General features: G+C 38.3%; 1 protein-coding gene across 3 annotated transcripts in view; it reads right to left on the minus strand.

Annotated features, from left to right (window-relative positions):
- zranb3 (zinc finger, RAN-binding domain containing 3) overlaps positions 1–22,024 on the minus strand; it is a 78,695-nt gene that overhangs the window by 48,424 nt on the left and 8,247 nt on the right. For all 3 annotated transcript variants that reach the window (XM_087791478.1, XM_087791479.1, XM_087791477.1), the window contains exons 5-12: positions 20,785–21,016; positions 16,537–16,622; positions 14,695–14,866; positions 9,398–9,532; positions 5,309–5,428; positions 1,850–1,969; positions 1,416–1,595; positions 221–388 (exon numbers count right to left, since the gene is read on the minus strand). In XM_087791478.1, coding sequence (XP_087647604.1) covers positions 221–388; positions 1,416–1,595; positions 1,850–1,969; positions 5,309–5,428; positions 9,398–9,532; positions 14,695–14,866; positions 16,537–16,622; positions 20,785–21,016 — 1,213 coding nt within the window. The remainder of the gene's footprint in view (positions 1–220; positions 389–1,415; positions 1,596–1,849; positions 1,970–5,308; positions 5,429–9,397; positions 9,533–14,694; positions 14,867–16,536; positions 16,623–20,784; positions 21,017–22,024) is intronic.

Consider the following 22,024-nt stretch of genomic DNA (forward strand, 5'->3'; position numbering starts at 1 on the left):
ACAGTAACATCATTTAAAAAATAAAAAAAAATAAAAAAACAGCTGTCCGGTACAGATCAATAGAAGAAACACTTTAATAAATAAATACACTGCATAGTTATAGTTCACAGAGTACCCCTGAATAACTACAGTAAAAAAAGAGAGGAATCTCTAACATCTTTATCAGTGGTACAGGTGTGGAGACAGGGAAAAGGAAAACGTGTTAATCAAACTGACTTACATGTGTAAAAAACACACTCCCATGTGTCTCACTTGTTTCAAGAGGCAACACCATCTCACCGGGCGTCCAGGCAGTTGCAAAGTTCAGGAACTCCCACTGGTCCTTGTCACCAACTTCAGCCTTTAGATACTCCTTTTTACCATTAAGTGTGCTGCCTGTTACACCTTCCTGTAGGATGAGGAATGAATCTCAACAATTGGATTCTCAGAACAACTATTTAATTAACTTTTTTTTTTACATTTTGGTGACATTTTGTGCAAGCATGTGCAAATCAATATTACTAATGAAATGCTCCTTGAACATCCCTAAAGTTGTGAATGTACAGCAAGGGTAATGCAACATTCGCTCTGCTGCGATTGGTCAGGGTAACACATCAATCACACACACGTGTGTGTAAGTAACAGAGGCTCTGCTATGCAATCAGAATTCTCTGTCTGTTAATTCAGATCTGATTAATGTAAAATGATTTGACAGATTCAAGTGTTCTTAGCCCAGTTTTTTTTTCTTTTTTCTTTAAAACACATTACATATCACATTCAAAATCTTTTTTTAATCTTTCAATAGTTCAAATATATTGTAAAGTGAGTGTTAAACTATTGAGAGTAACTGCTAATAATATTATTATTATTATTTATTTAATCCAAATAATTAAATACTTTTTTTTTAGCATTTGAGACTTACTATTAAATGTTTCACCGTTTAGGGGTATCATGGTCGTTTCAAGAATGAAGTATATCATACAAGTAAAGTATCCTTTGTCTTTGTTATTTTTCTTTGATCTATGTTCTTTATCTTTATCTTTAGACTAAGATGGTATCATCTTCTCTTTATTTCTCTTTGTTCATGTTCTAATTTTATTTTGATTTATTTTTTCTGAAAAATTGCTGTATTTTCTGTGGCTATTGGAAAAAAACAATTTCCCGAAGGAGACCTCCTGAGGGATCAATAAAGTTTTACCTTACCTTATATCATTGCCATCGGAATATTGATAAAAGATTTCTAATATTTAAGTTGTTAACTGTTAACGAAATAAGACACCCAAGGATATTTTAAATATATCAAAACAAGACCAGAGTAAAGTGAAACTACACAGTGAGCATATGCATGACTGTGAAAATCAATGTAGGAATGTTTAATTGCCATTTTCTGTGCATCATTTATTCCCGTTTGCTTCCATGCACAGCCACTACCGTACCTTTCTGTTGAGCATGGACCACATGACTGTGTCGTAGGTGCCCTTGGCGATCAGGTAGTGCACGTTGACGGAGGACGTCTGCCCGATGCGGTGGGCCCGGTCCTCCGCCTGCTTCATGTGGCCTGGGTTCCAGTAGAGCTCGGCAAACACCACGTGGCTGGCCGCAGTGAAGGTCAAACCCTGGCAAGGACACGCATGGACATGCGACACACGCTCCAAGTTGCTCTTCCCTTTTGACTTTCAACAATTTTTTCCACTCGTTATAGCCATTATTTCAGTATAAATAAAAAGAGGAGTTATGGTATATCTGCTATTATTAAATAATGCAAGCCAAAAAAGCTTGTTTGACATTTACAAGTTACTGACAAACATTTCTGAAGTCCACAAGGGTATATATAGTTCATGAGATGAACTTGGATCTGGGCCTGGCGTACCTGTCCAGCAGCCTGGATGCTGAGGATGGCCACTCTGGTTTGTGGGTCATTTTGAAACTTGTGCACCAACTGGATCCTCTCAGCTGCCGGGACACTGCCGTCGATGCGGATATAGCCAGCCTGAGCAGAAACAAAAATAAAACCCCTGAGAAGCTGTTCATCTCTTATGAAAGGCTCTGCTTTCAGGCCTAATATATAGATACAAGGTAAGAAATGGAAATGATTAAAGGAGTTGTTTCGAAGTGTAGTCAGTATTGATGGTGTAATCCACTTTGAAAAGATTGTAGTACACTTCATAAATCAATTTACCATGTTGCTTTCAAAAATGTATTCCCAACCGTACTTTCTTAAATCCTTCTTATTCGGTAAAACACGTCCAATCAATCAAATACAAGTGAAAAAACGATGAATGAATAATTAAAAATAATTACAAGTTCACGTTTAAAAATGAATGATATAGATAATAAAGATAAAAAATTAATCTACATGACTAGATGCATGTTATTTTTAAACCAAAATAAGATATTTTTAATTGAAGAAACGGAGATAAAATGAAGGTAAGAAAGAAACCACAATAATTCAATACATAACAAGGTGATGCAATATTAAAAGCAATAGAAGCAGATCCATTTAAGTAATTCACAAAGAGGAAAAAGAAAAAAGGTTTTTTTTCTGAAGATGAATTGCCTCAAATAGACCCAGATAGAAAGTGAAAACGGGTCGTTTTAAAGCAATATTTTCACTCATAATAATGGATAGCGAGTAGTCTTCTAATAAAAATTGTTTTTCTTTGTGTTTGTTCAGTGTAAGCTAATGTGCCTTCAACTGTTTTTGGTTCTTTTATTAATAAAGCTAAACAAATTTCAAGTGGATGAGTATTACCCATTTAAATAAAATAACTGGTTCAGCCATGTGACCCTCGGAGGCAGGGAGTATCCATTAACCCACATCATCACATTGTTTTATTTCTATAGCAGTCTCTTCAACACACGTATAAACACAAAGCAATGAATTAGAAAGAAAGAGAAAATGGCTCTTTTCAAAGAAAACAAGAGCAGACGCGATGATTCAATGTTTGGCAAGACTAAAAAAAAAAAAAGTAAAAAAGAAAGACCCGAAGCTTCTTGTTCATTAAACTTGACCTTGACCTCGACAACCAGCGAGCTGCTAATGCACCGCTGAACTCTTTTGATTTAGATCCTGCAGAGTCGCTGACTGACCAGCAGCAGGAGAGTGTCTCTGTGCTGTGAGGCACGTCGTCGAGGTGCGATCGCATCCACATGAAAATGTAAAAATAAAACAATGGATGTTTGATTATTCCTGACCAAAACAAGTTCAAATAAAATCACACTCTTTTTACTGTGTGCACCCAACAGCTTTTGTTTACTCGTTCGTCGCTTTAAAAATATTAACAACTTCATCCCCCCCCGATCCCACAACTATTTTAATACCTGACGCACACAGACGCCGGGTTCTGCGGAATAACTTGTTGTAGCTTCATCACAATGTGTCGCACATCATTCCTTTTTTTTCGGGGAAATTCTGTTAATTGGTGAGTGTGAACACAGCTGAGTGAATGTCTCACGGAGCAGAGTGTTATCGCACATCACACGGCTGCATGGCAAACAGCTGACACCTTCCAACCCCACCGACAACCCCTGGCACTCACACACGGACACACTTTCACAGGTTGCTGACGCCGAGCTAAGATATCGTTTGCTCGTGATGACTTGTGAATTACACTTGAGGTGATAGAAAAGTTTACTTTCTCAAATAAGGGGAAGTTTTACTTAATTAAAAATCTTTTTACATGAGGCTCATGAACAGTGGTTGCTGGATACGATGGTTCGAGATCTGATGCTTTTAGTCTCCATTTTTACAGACTTTTTGGGGCCATTTGGTCCGTAAAAAATACAAAATTGTAGTGTCAGAGCATCCAAATGAGACTATAACAAGTACTTGGCTCTTGGCATGAACATGCATTTGCTCCTAATAACTTTTTTTTGTAGACTTGGCTGGGCCAAATAAAGTTACAGAGCGGGTCAGATTTAGTCCCTGGGCCTGGATTTGACATGCATCAAGTTCATTTCACCCCGCAATGAAGAAAACCTTGTACAGACATGGTACGCAGATATAATATTGTCTCACTGGCCACTTAAACAGTGGCCCCGAAAACAAATGTGCTTGAGTTATCCCTTGTGTTGTCTCTGGGTCAAGGTGAACGACCTCCCTGGAGAAACTTTAAAATACATATATAAATATATTAAATTCATGAATTAAAGTAGACTTTTTTTTAATTCTTAACCTCCATTTGAGGGATAACATTTCTTTAAAGGCAAATCTAGGTGAATCCTATATTGGTCAAGAATTCTAACAGGAATTGTTGTTAAAATGTTATAATTGGTCAAACTCACCTGCAACACAACAGTCGAGGCGAATGATTCCCATTGGTGGGCAAGTGACTTAAAGAAATAGCAATGTTTTACTTTTTGCTGTAACATTGTAGTGTAAGGCATCATTAAATATGGTAATATTAAACAATAAATTTCATTTCCAGTAAGTAGTTTTCATATAAATTTGCCAAGAGTGTTTAGCAAAGATGGCAAAAGGCTCTGCAAATGTTCACTTCCTGTGTAGTCTGCCTGTTTAAACAATTAAAGGGTCTGCATACATTTGATTAACCTGCTACCGAAGTTCCGAAAATTCTCTCCAAATATGTTCTGAATCTTGGCCTTATTTACTGCATACGCTACAGATCACGAAGTATGTTTGTAAAGTCCTTCAAGAGGAGTGTATTGAGACGGAAGAGGAGGAAAAAGTTTTAAGCAACCTTGATAGCTTCGTGCTACATCTCTTGGAGTTTGAAGTCTGCCAGTTTATTTTTTAGGAAGATCATTCTGCCCTTTCAATTCCACTCATTCAACTATGGCTCCATTTTTTCACATGTAAATATTCTAGTTTTTCTATCAAAATAGCATCATCGTTTTTTTTTAAAAAACCAAACACTATTTTTGTTAAAGGAATGCAGAGGTCCTTTAAGAGTAGTTTAACACCTTACTTTTATATGATTTGAATTAGTTATCTGCAACTAACTAATTACTTTGAAAAGAGGGTTATAAGTAATAAATAATGCATTAGCATTTGGAAGTAACTTGCCCAACACTGTTGGTGGTCGAACAGGCCAACCCTTAAAGATCTCTGCTTCACAATAATAGGATGAGTCAACATCATATACCGACCCAGATGTACAATATAAGATTAAATTCATAATCACAGTCTTTAAATCACCACTCAATGTCTGCATTTCTCCTTCCTGTCTGGTTTTCTGTATCTCTAGTTCCGCTTTCTTCCCACATTCTGCTGGCAAACTCGATAACCTGCTCTGAACACTTGATGTGAATGCCTCTTCCGCGTCTTTGAAAGAAACATGTAGTTGCTGGCGGAGGAACCTGGGGTTACCTTGGCCTCGCTGACGGCCTCGGTGCAGGCCTGCAGCATGGTGAGGTGGTGGGCGAACACGAGGAACTTCAGCTGCTCTGCCTCCAGCATCATCTTTATGTAGTCCTTCACAGCTCCCGCCTGGCAACGCACAGACACACACACACACACAGATACAGAAATAGACACAGATGAAAGAGCGAGTGAATCCATCATTCCACTCCTCGACCACACACAGAGGAATTGGCGGGATCAGTAAAGAAGTCAATTAATCACCGCGGCATCCTTTCTGTGTGATCGATTCAGTATTGAATGCAAGGGATCTGGACTTTAAAATGAGAAAGCGCACAGAGAGTATTGTCTGCTCGTAAGAAGGCAGATCAATAACTCGCAACTTGAAGATATGAGTGCTGTGTAGCTCTTTGGATTGTGGCTTAGATGACGCCAGATTCCAATGAACAAAAGGGACTGCGATAGAACTCACTGCTGCCATTGAGTTAATCAGCAAAACATAATGGATGTCTCAAGTATACAGCCTTTAAAAAACCCAAGTTTTAAAAGAAAAGTTTGAGAATCCCCGCCTGTCATTTGTCTCTTTAAGGATAATGCATCAGCGTATTCATAAAATAATTTGGTTACCAATCTTGGGAATCATCATTAGCCGGCTCATTTCTGCTGATACATGCGACCCGGACTGACAGCGGGAGGCGAGGAGTTAAAAAAAAAGATGGAAAAAGTGATGCCACTTTAACTGTCCCCTGCAGGTAGTCGATCTATCATCTGGCTGTGTACCGGTGCACAGTGATCACACTGTGATGGCTGTGGCCGTTCACACAATTCCCTGCTAAGCTGCGGTGGATATGCGCTGTACAAGCGTGTCATAGTGCGCCCAAGCTCAGCTCATTTCACTGCCTCGGGCCATAACGCACCCCAAGAATAGCAGCATCTGGAGAAATTCCGAGGCTTGATTTGAGTCAAACGTAGCCCTTACTGGCCGTTTTTTTTGGAGACAGGCCTTCCTCCGAGTCTCCACACCTTCAGCTACCTGACACACTCTTCAGCCATCACACCTGCTCTGGTGGGAGTACCCTTCACTTCCCCGCGCTGATAATTAGCCGATCCACCTGATAATGAAGTCCTACGCCGGGCCTGCCGACCCCATTCCGATCTGGTGGATCCTCATTACTGATGGCAAGGCTTCTCCTGCTTCTTTCCACTGAGTTTAATTAGTGCACAAACTTCTCAGCTGCCTGTAGCTTTCTTTAGTCCGGCATCAGAGCTGTCCTCTCTTGGTAATTGGGAAGCAGATGCTTGGCGGGTAAAGCAATAAAAAATACCCCAAAGGCGTTTGGCAGCCCTGTCACCGAACGGACTGGCAGGCCGGGGCCGGAGCGCTCGTCATCGTGACATAGATGTGTGAATCCATCAGACCCATTTTCTGATAGTCCAGGAATAGAAAGCGATGAACTTTCCTCAACAAGTGCAGAAATGGTTGGACACATCCGATCCGAGAGGAAATGAGTGGAGGTATGTTGTGGGAGGTGAGTGAGCACAGGGAGACCTTGTAATGGAACAGGGTAAGGCTAAACTGAGCAGAAATCCAATCAGCAAACAACTGTGAACTAAAAAGTATTTGAGCCGGGAGGCGAGCCGAGCGAGTACTTGGTCCGTGATTGCGTTCACTGGTTATCTCCGGTCTTCGTTAACCTTGTAGCCATGCTCCTTATGGCCGAGGGGCTTCAGACTAATTGAGAGGAAGGCCAGCCCTCCATCACCGGCAGATGATCGGAGTAGGAGACTATGTTTGGTGAAAATGTTTATTCAAGCACAAACGGAAGAAATTGAGGATCTGTCTGTTCGCATCATGTCTGGATGAGTGCGCCTGGAAGAGCTCAGAGTTTAAAAGTATATGAAAACATCAGGATGTTTCTTCCGAAGAGACAAAAATCGACGGATCCAGGCTGAACGATCTGACCATAACTGCCCAAAACGCTCCCCCCCAATCCCTTCCTGGTGTCTCTTTAAACGCTTCTAAAACGGTATCCATAGCAACAACACATCACTTGGATGCTATTTCAGTACACCGTGTAACTTTGAGATAAGGTGTAATCATGTTGGGCAGGACACAACTAAATAATACCTCACTTCTAACGCTCTATTTTGTCTAAGTGCTTTCACTGGTAATGATTAGGCTCTGTTACCATGGCGATGCTTTCCCATGAGATCTCGCCGAGTGGTTAGCCAAGCACTGTGAACATAATCCTGTGCCATCAATTCACCAGTTCGAGAGACATGAAATTGAAGGAACTGGAAGTATATTTCTTTCACAATATTTCCCTTATTTTTGATCACCGTGGTGTTGTTTTATTTGTGCTGGAGTGCTCTGCTGCACGGCTCACTTAAAGCATATCCTCACTATTGTCTCAACAACAGCAGCACCATGACATCTTCTTGCTGACAAAACTCAATTGAATACATGAGATAAAATAGACTTGGGAATGTGGAAACACTGAGTTTTGATGAAAATACTTCATCATAGGAATAAGTGAGCTTTTAGTACACATATTTTAAATTAAACTTATTTAATTTGAGAATGATTACTTGCCATACAATAACATATAGAGATGCCTTCACTAAGTATGTGTGTCTGTAAGTCTAAAAATGTAATACCATCATTTATTAAATGGATCCGTTTCAAAATATGTTGATTTATTTATTTTATTTTTTATACATTTATTTACTTTTTGTTATTTGCCAATTTGAAATAAACTTTGAGGAAAAAAACATCTATGTGAAGTTTTCACTCGTATTTCCACAGCCAGCTTTCATGCTTTTATTTGAAATGCCTCTTCTTGGAATTCAAAGATAGACTTCAAATTATCTGACAAACCCTCATCTTCTGGCCAATGAGCCAGTCACACGAAGCATATTGTTGGATAAGGATCCAGAGAATCCTGCTGACAAATAAATAATTTATCCAGTTTGAATGGTGGCAGCAGATCTTGGTTAATGATTCAGGAACAACGAGGACACAATGTCCAAATGATGCGACAATTTCAGTTGGAAAAAGGCGACAATCAGTTAAATGTTTGAGAATATTTATTTTTAATAGAACTCAGTCTGATGGACTCCCACCACCTGCTTAATAGGGGTGTAAGAAAATATCGATATATCACAATATTTTTATTCACGAAACTGTATCGATATTCAATAGCACTGTATAGCTATTTATGAAATATAACAAAGACTATGAGCAGATCGAAGAAAAAAACAAGAAAGACGAAACAAAAACGAAGCAGTTAACTTTGCTGTTCTGTAGAGACGAGAGAACCTTTCAGTCGTCGCATGAAAGTCAACACTAACAATCATTCTAGTTAGCGTTAATGTTGATTCATCATTGGAATCTGCCTCATACTATAAATAGAGAGTTTGTGTTTAATACTGGTTGAATAAAGACTGATAACACTGAGTTTCTTGTGTGTGACGTCGGCGTTCAATTTCAATTCAACAAACTTCAGGACAATCAATGATGACACAAAAATACATTTAACAAGTTTAGTTTAGTCTTAACACTTTTAAGTGCTTTACTGACCTTCTTTTAAATCGTGTTAAATCAAATCAAATTATTAATTTTTTTTTTTTTTTACAAAAAATAATAAATAAAACAACTGAATTAAAGTAAAATGTTATTTTAAAGGTTAAATATATATTTAACCTCAGCTTTTAAAGCTGATGTTTGGACTCATTTTGGCTTTAAAACAGAGTTCAAAGTTAAATAATTAAACACTGACAGATACTGGATATTGCATGTTGTTCCAGGTTGTTTGTTACTGTTAATGCACTTCATTGTTTATTGTTAATTAAAGGTTAAATTTATTATTAATATTTTGAGAAGCACTTCCCTACAAACAATTTCACATTTGATTAGAGAAAGTATTTGCTCATTTCTTTGCTGTAAAAGCCAGAAAAAGTGTTTTATCTTTAAAAGAAACTTACTACAGTATCGCAATATATCATTGTTACTATGGTTTCACAATATATCGTATCGTCACACATGTATTGTGATACGTATCGTCAGATTCTTTGCCAATACACTGCCATACTGCTTACCTTGGCGATCGCCGTTTGCTGGTACATCTGTGTGATCAGAGTCATGACCTTATTGAAGGGGTTCTCCGTGGTGGTGACCCCTGGACCCGTTTCTTTCATCAGACGCTCCCACTGGGCAAAGCTAGCAGTAGCTTCCTGCAAAACATGAAGAGGGCAAAGAACGAAATGTCCTTTATTTCATTCAACACTTTTTATCTTGTTCCTGGCTGTTTTTTTATATTATTGAAGATATAAAGGGCAAAACAATTAATGGTGCTGCCGGGCGTCCTACTTCTTTGGAATAAAAGGAAGATAAAAAAGGTAAGACAGAAAGAGAGAGATAGTGAATTCCCAAGGATGCCACCCCCCACACCCCCCTTCCAACTGGACTGCTGTGCTAGGTGGGTCATGTGCACCTCCCAATTATAGCTGCATTGTGACAAGCTGGGGTCGAAGATGGAGAAGCAAACGGGCCAGTACAATAAATCAAAGACGCCTAGCGTGCTCTCAAGGTGATTGGCGAGGAGTGTTTAAGGCGGGAGTGTGAGAACAGTGGGGGCCGCTACAGAAAAGGGTAAAAGAGGACAGCTTGGATGAAACTTTGTAAATTAACAGCGGGTGACCTCGGCGACAAATGAGCTTTGAATCAAACAAAAAAAAAAAAAGGCAAAAATATTACATCGTGATTCCATCTCCTAAGCAATAAGCGCACGGTGTGATAATTCAGAGAAGACTGATGAACCCTCAAGCCTCAACCCTCATCCACTCCGTCACGGAGGTTACACGGCACCTTCTCTTCACAAGTCAATCCTTCTAAATTCACGCCGCAAAACAAGAAGAAGTGTAAAGTCTCTGCTCAGAGCTCTTTGTGTGAAGGCGTGCTAGCTGTGAACCATATGGCGGGCTGCAGGAATAAGTGGGTGTGTTTGGTCATAGGGGAAGACAACAATGGAGGAGAGGCTTATTAATGTGTGGACATTTTACACAACAGCGGTTTGGGACGCGCTTGAAACAGAACATTAAAGAGTGTTTTCAGATATAATTAACATATCAGTGGATTCTAACTTGGATGATGTCAAGGACGTCAGAAAAACAACCAATATGTTCCCTAAAGCGTACCTGCCTCATCATCGCCGCTCTCAGTACTTGCCAATATTGTTAGTATTTAACAGAAAACTACATTTAGATTCAGGGGGGGAAAAAAAAAAAAACACACAAGTGGTTTAACACTTCATCTTTGTGATATTCACCGGTCTAACGCTGTCAAAAGGCCACTGCTGGAAAAGGGCAGGAGGGGCATAAAAAGTGTCTGGCAGTGGAAGATAAAAGCCATCATTAGGGAGTAAAATTAGATAGAAGGTGAAGCTCTGAGAGGCACTGCTCTGCCCGAGTTTGTGCACACACACAGCAAACATACACAACATAGAGGTTTGATGAGTGACTCGAATACAACGCAGGATTTTATCATACACATAACAGAACCACTTCAACAGCACCACTTAGCCCCTTTAATAAAGCAGAAACTGATATAAATTGATGTTAGAAATTACAAAAAACTGTATAAGAGATGAAAACTCACTAGGAATTGATGGCTTGAAGTGGGTAAAAGCTATATACACGTTTTTCCAAATATTCAGCACCAAAACTGTAGAATAAATCATTCCCCATCGTATAAAAAACATTAATAATTAATATTTGTGTTTGATTTGATTAAATATTCCTTAATTCCTCAATCATTGGAAAATTGTCACAGCAGAAAAAAACATAAACAGAGAGTACGCTTATTTTAAAAAAGAAATCAAAAACATAATATTAAACAACAGTAATAGTAGTAGTGTTGCTTATAAATTTTTACACAGGTAGGGCAGTACGATTATGGCCACATTTCCAATTATGATTATTTTGATTGGTATTAAATGTATAGTTGTTTATCACAACTAGAAATTATGATTGGAAAAATAATCTGTATGATGGCATTACAAGAAAACTATTTTACGTGCAAAATGTCACATTAAATGTTAAATAATATAATAAGCAACTGAATAAATATTCTATCAAAAAGTGCAATCACAAAGTGCAACTTGCACCACATCTTGGTAGCTTTTCTTTGATCTAATGACATTTTTCATGCCGTTCAGTATTTTAGGCAGTTTAAAGGTCAACTAATGTGTAGATTTAAGTGTATCTTGAATAGATGTTGGACCTCTATGAACACACTTTTTCTGGAGCTAAATATTGTTCACCATAACCACGCCTACTTTGCCGTTATTGGTCAAGCATTGATGTTGTGGTAACTGAGCATCATAAATCCAGGAAGTCTCCAACTCCAAGGAACTGTGTATAAAGAACGAAGCAGGGCTTCACTGCTGGAGTAGGAGCACATTAATATGTAATAATGTACTCTGCTCTCGTAACCTCTTGTTCGCTTGGATTTCAGAAGGGGAAGAACTTTAGTTATTACTTCGAAACAGAGCAACGTGAAAGAACAACTTGAAGACTTAAATATTTACAACATCTGAGAGACTTGGGTTTTTCACATTAGGTTCGCAAAAATGTTGTGGCCAGATAGTGGTTGGTTGACTACTGGTTGAAGCATTGCTGGATTCGATTTGGAAAAGATGCATTTTAAACTTCACAATCGCTGATGATCAGCGTGGTTTCATCGTGAAAGGCAATCCTCACGATTCAATTTGCGGCCCATTACACAGCTTAAAACAAATGGCTCATCTAATACTGGGGGCCCAGCGGCCAAACACTTGCAGATCTCAGGAGATTAAAAACCACTGTAATGTTTTAGATAAAACTAACTTGAAAAATAAACAAAAAAAAGGAACAAAATAATGTAAAACTCTGGGCTCTGTGTCTTAATGAGCATGATTTGTTAATACAGAAAAAGTTTCTGATCAAGTATTTATTCCACATTTAAATATTGCTGGGTTTACCATTGCTTTTTGTACGTTTTTGTTATTGATTAATTAATTATCCTAAGGAAAAATGTCAGCATTTTTCACAACATTAGGCAGTAGGTTTGACAAACTTTGTAATTTATTAGTCATTATTATCTACGTGTGGACAGGGAAGATTTACATTATAGCATATTCAAGTTTTATGAACAACTTGAATATTTTGACAAAAATGAAGGACAATAGAAATGATTTTAGGCTATTTGTTGTTTATATCAATTGTCGTTTGACTGTCCAGATGAGATTTGCTGGTAAAAGGTGAAAGAAAAAACAGTTGCTGAAGCATTTTGTTAGAAAAGAAATGCAGCCGATGGCACTTTTATTTTTGCTTCCACACAAGACAGATGAGATGCAACGCTGCTGCTTCAGCAAACTTGAGATAAAACCAACAATGAAACCAGGCGTGAACTTTTACAACAAAAGTTTACGTGGCCTAATTGGCGCCTCGATGTAAAACACTGACCACGATTAGCCCGCAATAAAAGGTGTGCCTTAATATGCAAGAGAAATTGTGAGTGAAGACTGCATCATCACTTTTCTTCTTTTTGTTTTGAGCATCTTTCCTATTGTTGTGTCATTCTTACGACGCGAGCTCGCAGCATAATTAGCTGAAACAGCTCCTCCTGTGTTTCTCTGCTGCGTCTGCTGCTGATGATATGATACAAATATAACAAGGGCCTAGAAGTGGATGTTGCCGAGTGTTGGTTGTTGACGGCGGCTCCTGTGGGAGTCTGACCCGTTGCTAGCTTTGACACCCTGACCTGCAGCTGAGAGAAAAGCGCTGGAAGACGCACATGCAGGGTCAAAGCAACAGTCACGTGGACGTCCTCGTGCACGCAGAGTGGCGTAGGAGGCAAAAGGAAAAGCAGCCATAACTTGGAGTGGCTAAAAGAGATTCATACACCTACACATGAAGCATGACATTTACCCTACAGCTACACTTGTATTCTCCTCAACAATGGCAACAGAAAACCCACCAGAACACCCAAATACACACAGTAGCGGAGCTGTCAGTGCATCTCTGCGTGAGCCTTATGTGATATCAAAGCTGCAATAAGCCACTTTTACACTCGGTCGGCTGCAAATAGAAGCAATACTTATCATGTAAGATTGTGTTCAAACATTATGCTTATGTTTCAGCATTAGGATTTGTCTGGAACCGCAAGAGAAACCTGACATTTTTCCCCAAAGGCAAACGGCATTCTGACAACATTCCCTTTATCACATCTGTACAGATATATTATAAAAAAAATTAAAAGTTTCAACATTTGAAATGTTAAATTCAATCATTCAATACTAGCATAGATATACTTCCATATAAGAGTGTTGAGTCGTTTTGTCTTGGCTTGAAGATCAAAAGCATCAGGAAAAAATATGACATTGACTCTTTACCTCAACTGGAGATGTTTTAGTGTTTTGAATTCATGATAAGTCAATGCGTGTGCGAATCCTAGGTGTTGAACCCATCACGTGATTCTGTCTAACACTCTTCTTTCAAGGCAATGAACGAATAAATCCACTTTTTTTTCTCAGGCACCAATTATTTTCTTCAACCTTTAAGTTTGAACAAAAGTATAAATGACAGTATATGTACATAATGTGTAGCCTGACATTGCTTGGCTGTTTTAAACTTGTTAGTGTAGAACAGAATTCATTTTTTCTTATGCTGATATCACATTTTCTACGCACATTTTGATTTTATGAACCATCTTTTTCAGACTATAAGGAACATTTTGTTCAACTGAGTGACTGATAAGGTTTGATTCCCTTCATAATAATGCCTACTAACAGGTGCCATTTTGGGGTCCTTATACACTTTAATGAGGCTTCTGGGTAATGCAGGGTAAAATAAATATAGACGCATTTAAAATTACATAGGAACGCAATAGACTCCATTAACAGAGCACAACTCCAAAAAGAAAGTAAATTTAGTTACGTTAAACAACACATCCAGATTCTCAAATTGGTCTCAAGTGTCAACTCAAAGTCACACGCCACTAGTGTCAGTATGCAAGAATAAATAAAAGAACAAGTCCCTGCCTAGAAATTGTTAAAACAAACACCATAATATTATTTAAAATAGTCTCAATTACATATTACTCCATTATAATACAGAGCCTCATGTATAAAACATTTAATCCCATCTCTGAGTGCAGTTTACCACATATAGTTAGTTCCAGGTCAGGACCAGAATGAATACATGAGGCGCAACTGTCGATTTTTGAGAAAACTCAAGGATTTTATGTCCGTCTAATAGTCTGAAAAATATGGTATTGTTCATATGATTGTCTCTTTTCAAGTGAAATACTATTGCAGTTTGCTAAAGTAAAACGACACGTCTCACAAATGGTGTACCTTTGCTGTCTCTTTAGGCAGATCAAACGGGATGCGCTGGCGGACTTTTGGGGGAAGCTGAGTCAGCACCTCTGCCTTGAGGCGGCGGATCATGATCTGGCCGAGTCGCTGATGCAGCTCCTCCAGGTTAGACGCCCCGCGACAGTCCCACTGCCTGCTGGACCCAAAGTACCTGCGAGGGAGCAGGGAGGACATTTCAGCCGGAATGAAAGAAAGTTTCTAGCAACAAAAAAAAAGTTACTCATTTGCAACAATGCTGGGACAGAAAAAAAGCAGTTAAGCACTTTCTGCGACTCCCACCTGGGAGTCACCTGGCACTACAGCCGCCTTCCATCGTTTACCGCCGAGTTCTTCTGCCTGAGCAGCCGGGGATCCACTTTTTTTGCTTGAGGGCAGTTTACTGAGCAGGAAAGCATTTTTGTCTAATGACCACAGTAACAGGTTCAATTCCCAAAACTTGCTGGCCTCCTTTTCTTTTTGTCCAATGTGTTCTTCTTACCAACTAAAGTGGCCTAGTACACAAAGGCTGGGGATCTGCCATGTTGGCTGCAAGTCCGAACAACTTGACAAAGATCTGCCAGCATGCGTCGTTTGCCATTTTGTTTTTTTTTTGGACCCAGCTGTCCAAGAGAATCCACTACATTTAGGAAAAAGACATTTTCTCTTGGGTGAATTTTTCAATCTTCACAGGGATTGATGCTACATACTTGTGTTACAGTCTCTGTACACATTTGGATTCAGAAGTCCTGCTAAGTGAAAATGAGTGCCATCATTGCGAGTGTGGCTTCCATCTCAACCCATAACTCACTTTGATGGACATCCAACAAAATGTATTTGATGTGCTCTTTCACACGTGTTACTGATCATGACTGGCAAGCTGCATTTATCACTTGGCTTCACTTCCTGCTCTGGCTGCGACAACAAACCGTCGCCTGAAAAGCGGCGAAGTAAGACGCCGCTCACCTTCTCCCTGTGGACACTTTATGAATATGGAAATGAAGGAAAAATAGTTGTAAATTACCGCTACAGAGATGTTGAACAATGCTCTACTCATTTCAGCATTATGGAATACGAGGGTTGAGGAAGTCAGAGTGAAGAATGGATAAAGATTATGACCTCTAACCTGTAGGAAAACAATAAATGGTAGTAAAATGAGTAGACAATGGCGCGTTCTACCAGAAACCAGAAGTCAGAATGTCGCCTTGAAACAATGAATGGACTAGCAGTAATAAAGAAAAGGTAATGTATGAAAGCCCTAAAAATCTTCTTATTGGTGCGCTGACCTGTGTCAAGGTGATCTTAAAGATCAAATAATATGAAAAAAACTCTCCCGACTTGTTCACATGTTTCAAATGTTGAAGCCTCCCTATCTAAGATGCAATCTCTCATTATGATGATGTCTTATTACTTTATAAAATTCTCCCCCCTCTGAAATCTTGGCAGACGAGAGGTTACGAGAGTGAAGCCCATTATGACGAAATAATGGTCTTCACTCCTCCTCCAGCCAGCTGTAATCACACCCAATTTTGTTTATACAACGAGTCTCTTGGAGGTGTAAACGTCCTGGATTAATGATGCATGGAGGCAGACCTCAATGCCTGACCAATCAAGAGAGTGGGTGTGGTTATGGTAAACAAGATTTATTCTCAAGAAAAAAAAGATGTTTTCAGTGGCCGGGGCTTAAGCACATTTTCCAATGTAAATATTTCAATGAAAAGAGAGTTTTGCACAAACAGACACATACTGATGAGTAAAACAGGTCCAAGATCTATTAAACACATTTAAATCAACAGTTTAGTTTGATTAGTTATGTGTATGTGTGCATGCACAAGCGTTATTTACCTGAAGTGGGCATTACAGTATCTCTTGGAGTATTCGGTCCAGCTTCCAAGCATCTTTGGGTAAAGAGCATCAATCTGCATGAAAAGCTGTGAAATAGAAACAGAGTTGAGAGAATTCATAATTTTTGGTTTGAAAAAAACCCAAAAAACAAGAGGGATAGTGACACTTATCTTCTTCAACTTGTGCGGAATCTGACAATTGCTTTTGAATTGAAATTTGAAAACATAAAAAAACAAACTTTCCATATATAATATAAATATATAATGCTATAGGACTACTTTGTTGTTGCAAAAAAACACCATCAATCAATTTGAATTTGAACATTCTAAAGTATTGACGTTTTACTTGCATAATCTTGGAACATTTTTCCATTTCTGAAACAAAACATAAATCACATGACCACCTGAGCTCAATGTCTTAATGACGCCCAAATCGCTCGACACTTAGCATGTAGATACTGACCTCCCAGTAGAAAAAGAAAACATCTCCAATTTTGATGAATGTTTGACTATATATATGACAATTTGTAGGAGAAAACTGAAACAGTTTAGCTCTTTTTGTTAATAGTAAGGATGAGAAAAGGGAGGCAGAAGACCATTCTAAAACTCAAATTAGTTTAATTTAAATATAATGTATATCATATTTAATACATACTAAATAAGTTTGATTTCGGGTAATTGATTTTCCTACTTTTGACAACTGTAAAACAGATAATGAGCCTAAACTTGCTCTTTTTTCTCAATATGGTTGTCAAATATTTTTTATCATACCCTGGCAGTGACGAGTACTTCAGTTAATACTTTATAAATCTATAAATCATGATGTCTTTTGCAAGGATAAAAGCATCATGAAGTCTTGGTAATGAGTTCCGGATGCATTTCACAAACGGTTTCAGGGATTTTAACAACTAAATCAAGCTTAAATTAAATGGAGAAGTTGCGACATTTCCTCATTAAATCACTGATGAATGAGATTAAATGAGTACAGGATGCACGAATTACACAACATGCCAGTGACATAATATAAAAGGTATGTTTTCTCACTCATGAGCACCAGACTCATGTGCAGAGCGTCAGCGTGCAGCCGTGTTAACGCAACAGTGCAGTCAATTTTTGTGCGTTTACAGCAATTTCTAAAGTAATAACGAGTAATCACCAGCGAGACAATTTGAATAAGCAGCCCCAGTGAGAGCTTTATTCAAAACTCTGAACTTGTTCAACAGGAGCTTTTCCACCCCCCCCCCCCCCCTCAGACTGTTGATATAATGGGTGGGTGGAGAGAGGGCACATCACGAGCGCTGCAGCATGCCCTGAGCTGTGTGCTAACTTGATGTCAGCGCCACACTGAGTAATGATGGCAGCCAGGAGACTGGCACAGAGGCAGGGACAGGCCTTATCAGGTTTTTGCCGCCGATGATAAAATGTTATATTCAGTTTTCACATTCTAGTGGCAGAGAGAGGGAGAGATGATATCTAGAAACTACGCTGCGGTCGGGCGACGGTGGTGACAGGATGGCAAGTATCACCCACACGCTCACCCTTCTCAATGACACAACTTTGCAAGATTTCTTTCCCTTTCTCCCCATTTTAAATTCAATTATCTAGAGATTTATTATCTCATTGTTTCATAGATTCATAATTATGATTTGTCTCAGGGAGTAATTAACTTTCCCTCACGTTGATGATCCAGGCCTTACTTTACAGAGGTGGATGATGTCATCAAAATACATCTGTTGGACTGGAGAGCCACAAATGTGAATAATTAATGAATAATTAAGGCTATTTACCCAAAATATTCTCTAAACAAACATTTTGAATAAAGAAATCAACCCTTTATATATTAACTATTACATATGCCGACAAATGGGTCCAAAAAAATACTTTCAATCAATTGTTTGTAAACCATTTGACAATATTTTCCAAAATAATAAGTTAAAATACCAGAAAAATCTTAAACCTATACCAGGCAACAACTGTTGATTGGAATATTATTTATTTTCAAGTACATTTATAACCATTTAAGTCTTTTCAAATGTCTCTAAGTGACAGCATTCAAACCTTTGTAGGATCTAAGTTCTTAAACAAGTTCCCAGTCATTTAATATAATTGATTTGCTCTGTTTAATATTAGCTAGTTGATAACCTTAACCTATCACTCCATAGTACATTATGAATAAAGAAAATCCACTTTTTCCATTTTTTAACATTTGACTCAGCAAAAATAATCCCTAATCATCATCAGACAATAAACGTCTATTTGACAAGAAAAATTATAATTTAATTAAGTTTATTAATTAAGTTATTTACTGTTACTGCTTTCATGATTGAGAATTTTTATGTATAGCACACTAAACATTTTTTTTGTATAACATGATGTGAATGGAGTGTAATTCAAGACTTAAATTTCAGTTTAGGCTTAACATTTATTCGCTTTAAATATATTATTTTTCTCTCAAGAGCCATAGACATTGTATACTTTAATTTTGCTTAACAATGAGACATTTCTTTTGTGTAATTATGTCAGGGTGTTCAGTTTGGAAAATTCCGGGACCCCGACTTTGTTAAAGGGCAACTAATGTGTTAATTTAAGTGTGTCTTAAATAGATCTTGTACGTCCATTGTACTCATCAGTGTCTGTTTTTACAAAACTCTCTTTTCATTTAAATATCTACATTAGAACATGTGCTTAAGCCCCACCCACTGAAAACATTGTTTTTTTCTGGAGATTAAATCTTGTTTACTATAACCACACCCACTCTGCAGTGATTGAACAAGCATCAATGTTTGTCACCACACATCACTAATCCTAGAAGTCTCCACCTCCAAGGGACTGGTTGTATAAAACAAAGTGAGGTGTGATTAGAGCTGGCTGGAGGAAGAGTGGAGCCATTATTATGCCATAATGGACTCGCTCTTGTAACCTCTTTTTCGCTGAAATTTCAGACGGGGAGAACTTTAAAAAGTAAATGCTTCAAAACAATGGCCATGATGAAGGACTTACTGCATCTTGGGAAAAAAGACTTCAACAATTGAAACATGCGAGTCAGGAGACTTGGGTTTTCACATTAGTTGCCCTTTAAGAAAGAAACCTTTTTGATGTGTAATTACGTTAGGTGTATAGTCTGGAAAGTTTCAACCCCCACTGTGTAATAAAATATCTCAAATAAAAATCATTTCTTGTTACTTAGCAATAAAATACAAAATTTTGCATTTAGAAATTGTGTATGCATTTATCAAAATCATTTCATTAAAATTCTGCCCAATTGAGGCAAGGAGGTTGACGTTATTCATGTTTTTTTGTCCATTATGAATACAAGTTAGTGGCAGTATTTCACAGCCCAAATGGTTTGTCTTGATTAAATCTGGTGCAGAACAGTAGTAAATATATTTTAATACAATCAATAACCGTAATGGACAGAAAAAAATAGAACTGATGGAGAGTTTCTCAAATATCTTGGTGGAAGGAAAATATTTTTCTGCAAGAGATTATTGCGTAAATATAAGAGTTTGGCTTCAATTAATCCCACTGCTGAACCTGGTAGGAATAAAAAGCCGAATGATTTGGAAAGACATTCGATTGGTTGTCCACCCTTGAAGGTTACAGTGAGACATACAGTAGAGCTCATTGATGCTGCATTGTTCGGTCACATCTAGAAAGCGCAAAGATTTCCAATTCAACAGTCGTGGGCCGTGATGGAATACGGCTGCAATCTACACCTCAATATAACATATATAAAAGGGATATAATAAATCATTATGGAGAAGGGGAACGGTTCCGGTGCTCTCCAAACATCATTGTCCTGTGAACAGCCCTTCTCATTGTCTCTAAATTCAATAGTTTCCCCTCCTGTGTGCTTCTTTTTATTACTTGTCTCATTTATTGCGGCGCACAGTCTGCTCATATCGGCCTCGCAAATGAAGTTTTTGCAACAAAGGTTATTGAAATAAATCCGACGGATCCTCTAGGATAAGTGATGCCGGGGAGAATTAATTGGCATTTAGAATGTGGGATCTGAGTATAACCATGACGATCCGACCGCGGTACCTTTATTTGAGGCGAAACCTGTGAGCTCTTTGGATAAGTATTCTTATCATTTGTGGGAGGTGGACTCGGAGTGTTACATCTTATTCCGTCAATTTAAAGTTCCACACCTTCAAATGCGAGATAGAAAAACAAAACTTTTTGCTGGAATTAGTATTCTCCTCCACGATTGGTCACCTCCCAAATGGGCATAATTAAATTTAATTACCTCCTCAGGGCGACCCAAAGCCGGGGTACCGGTGAGAAGAATGGCTCGCTTAGCTTTCTGAATAAGAGGCACCAGGATCTTGGAGCGTGCCGCATTCCTGGACTTCAGGTAGTGGGACTCGTCGACGACGACCACAGCAAACTGCTGCCTGGTCAGAGCCTCCACCAGGGTGCGGGCGTCTGTGGTGAGAAGACCGTACCCCAGGACCGTCACTTTGCTGTTGCCGATGCCCCTGAAAACACACACGAGTCACGAGATATGTTTAATTCCAGTTCAGGAGGAAGAATTTATTAAACCATTTTTTGACAGAGAAAGAAATAAAAAAGAACATTTTATTTCATGTTGAAATCTGATTTATATCTAGTAATTTGAAATAAGGTAACAAACGTCAAGTAAAATTTAAGTTGAAATTAAAGGAAGAAATTATTTCAGATTTTAATACTATGAACAACATGTACACAATATCTTAACAGCAAATGTTTTGATTGACAATGAACATTAGTATCAAAGCATCATAAATTAAACACAGGTCATTGTATTTAATGTTTCATAACTTGATCACTAATTAATCTATATTTCAATAAGATTTGTGGAAAAAAACAAAAAACAATTGTATTGTTTGAAAGCCTCTCTATTGAATGATCAGAAAAAGTTACAGTAAAGAAGATTTGTGACCATAAACATAAAAATGACATTATTACCATTATAATCATAAAAAGTATTTAAGTAAAGAACTTTTCTCTCCATAGTTTTTCATGAAAACTATTTCAGACTAATAAAACCTTAAAGCCCCAGAATCCATGGAGAGTTATCCACAGCACCTCGACTCAGAGTTTGGCACTTCCTTCAACTGAGAAAAATCTCTAAACTTAGGAAGATGATATCCCAACACGATCTGGAGTTTATAATCCATGCATTTGTTTCTTCTCGTTTGGATTATTGTAACAGTTTATTTCCGTGCGTAAACAAGAAGGATCTAGTAGAAGAACTCACATTTCCCTCATCCTTAAAACTCTTCACTGTCTGCCGGTGTCTTCCAGGATCAATTTTTTAATTCTGGTTCTTACTTTCAGATCTATTCAAGGTCAGGCTCCTCCTTACATCACTGATCTGATCCAGCCTTACACCCCAGCTCGGGCTCTGAGGTCTGTGGATCAGAATCTACTGATGGTCCCTGAACACGCTTCAAGACCAGAGGAGAGAAATCCTTCCAGGCGGTTGCTCCTAAGCTTTGGAACGA

This window comes from Callionymus lyra, chromosome 5 (assembly GCF_982586985.1).
Source record: "Callionymus lyra chromosome 5, fCalLyr1.hap1.1, whole genome shotgun sequence".
Taxonomy (NCBI): domain Eukaryota; kingdom Metazoa; phylum Chordata; class Actinopteri; order Syngnathiformes; family Callionymidae; genus Callionymus; species Callionymus lyra.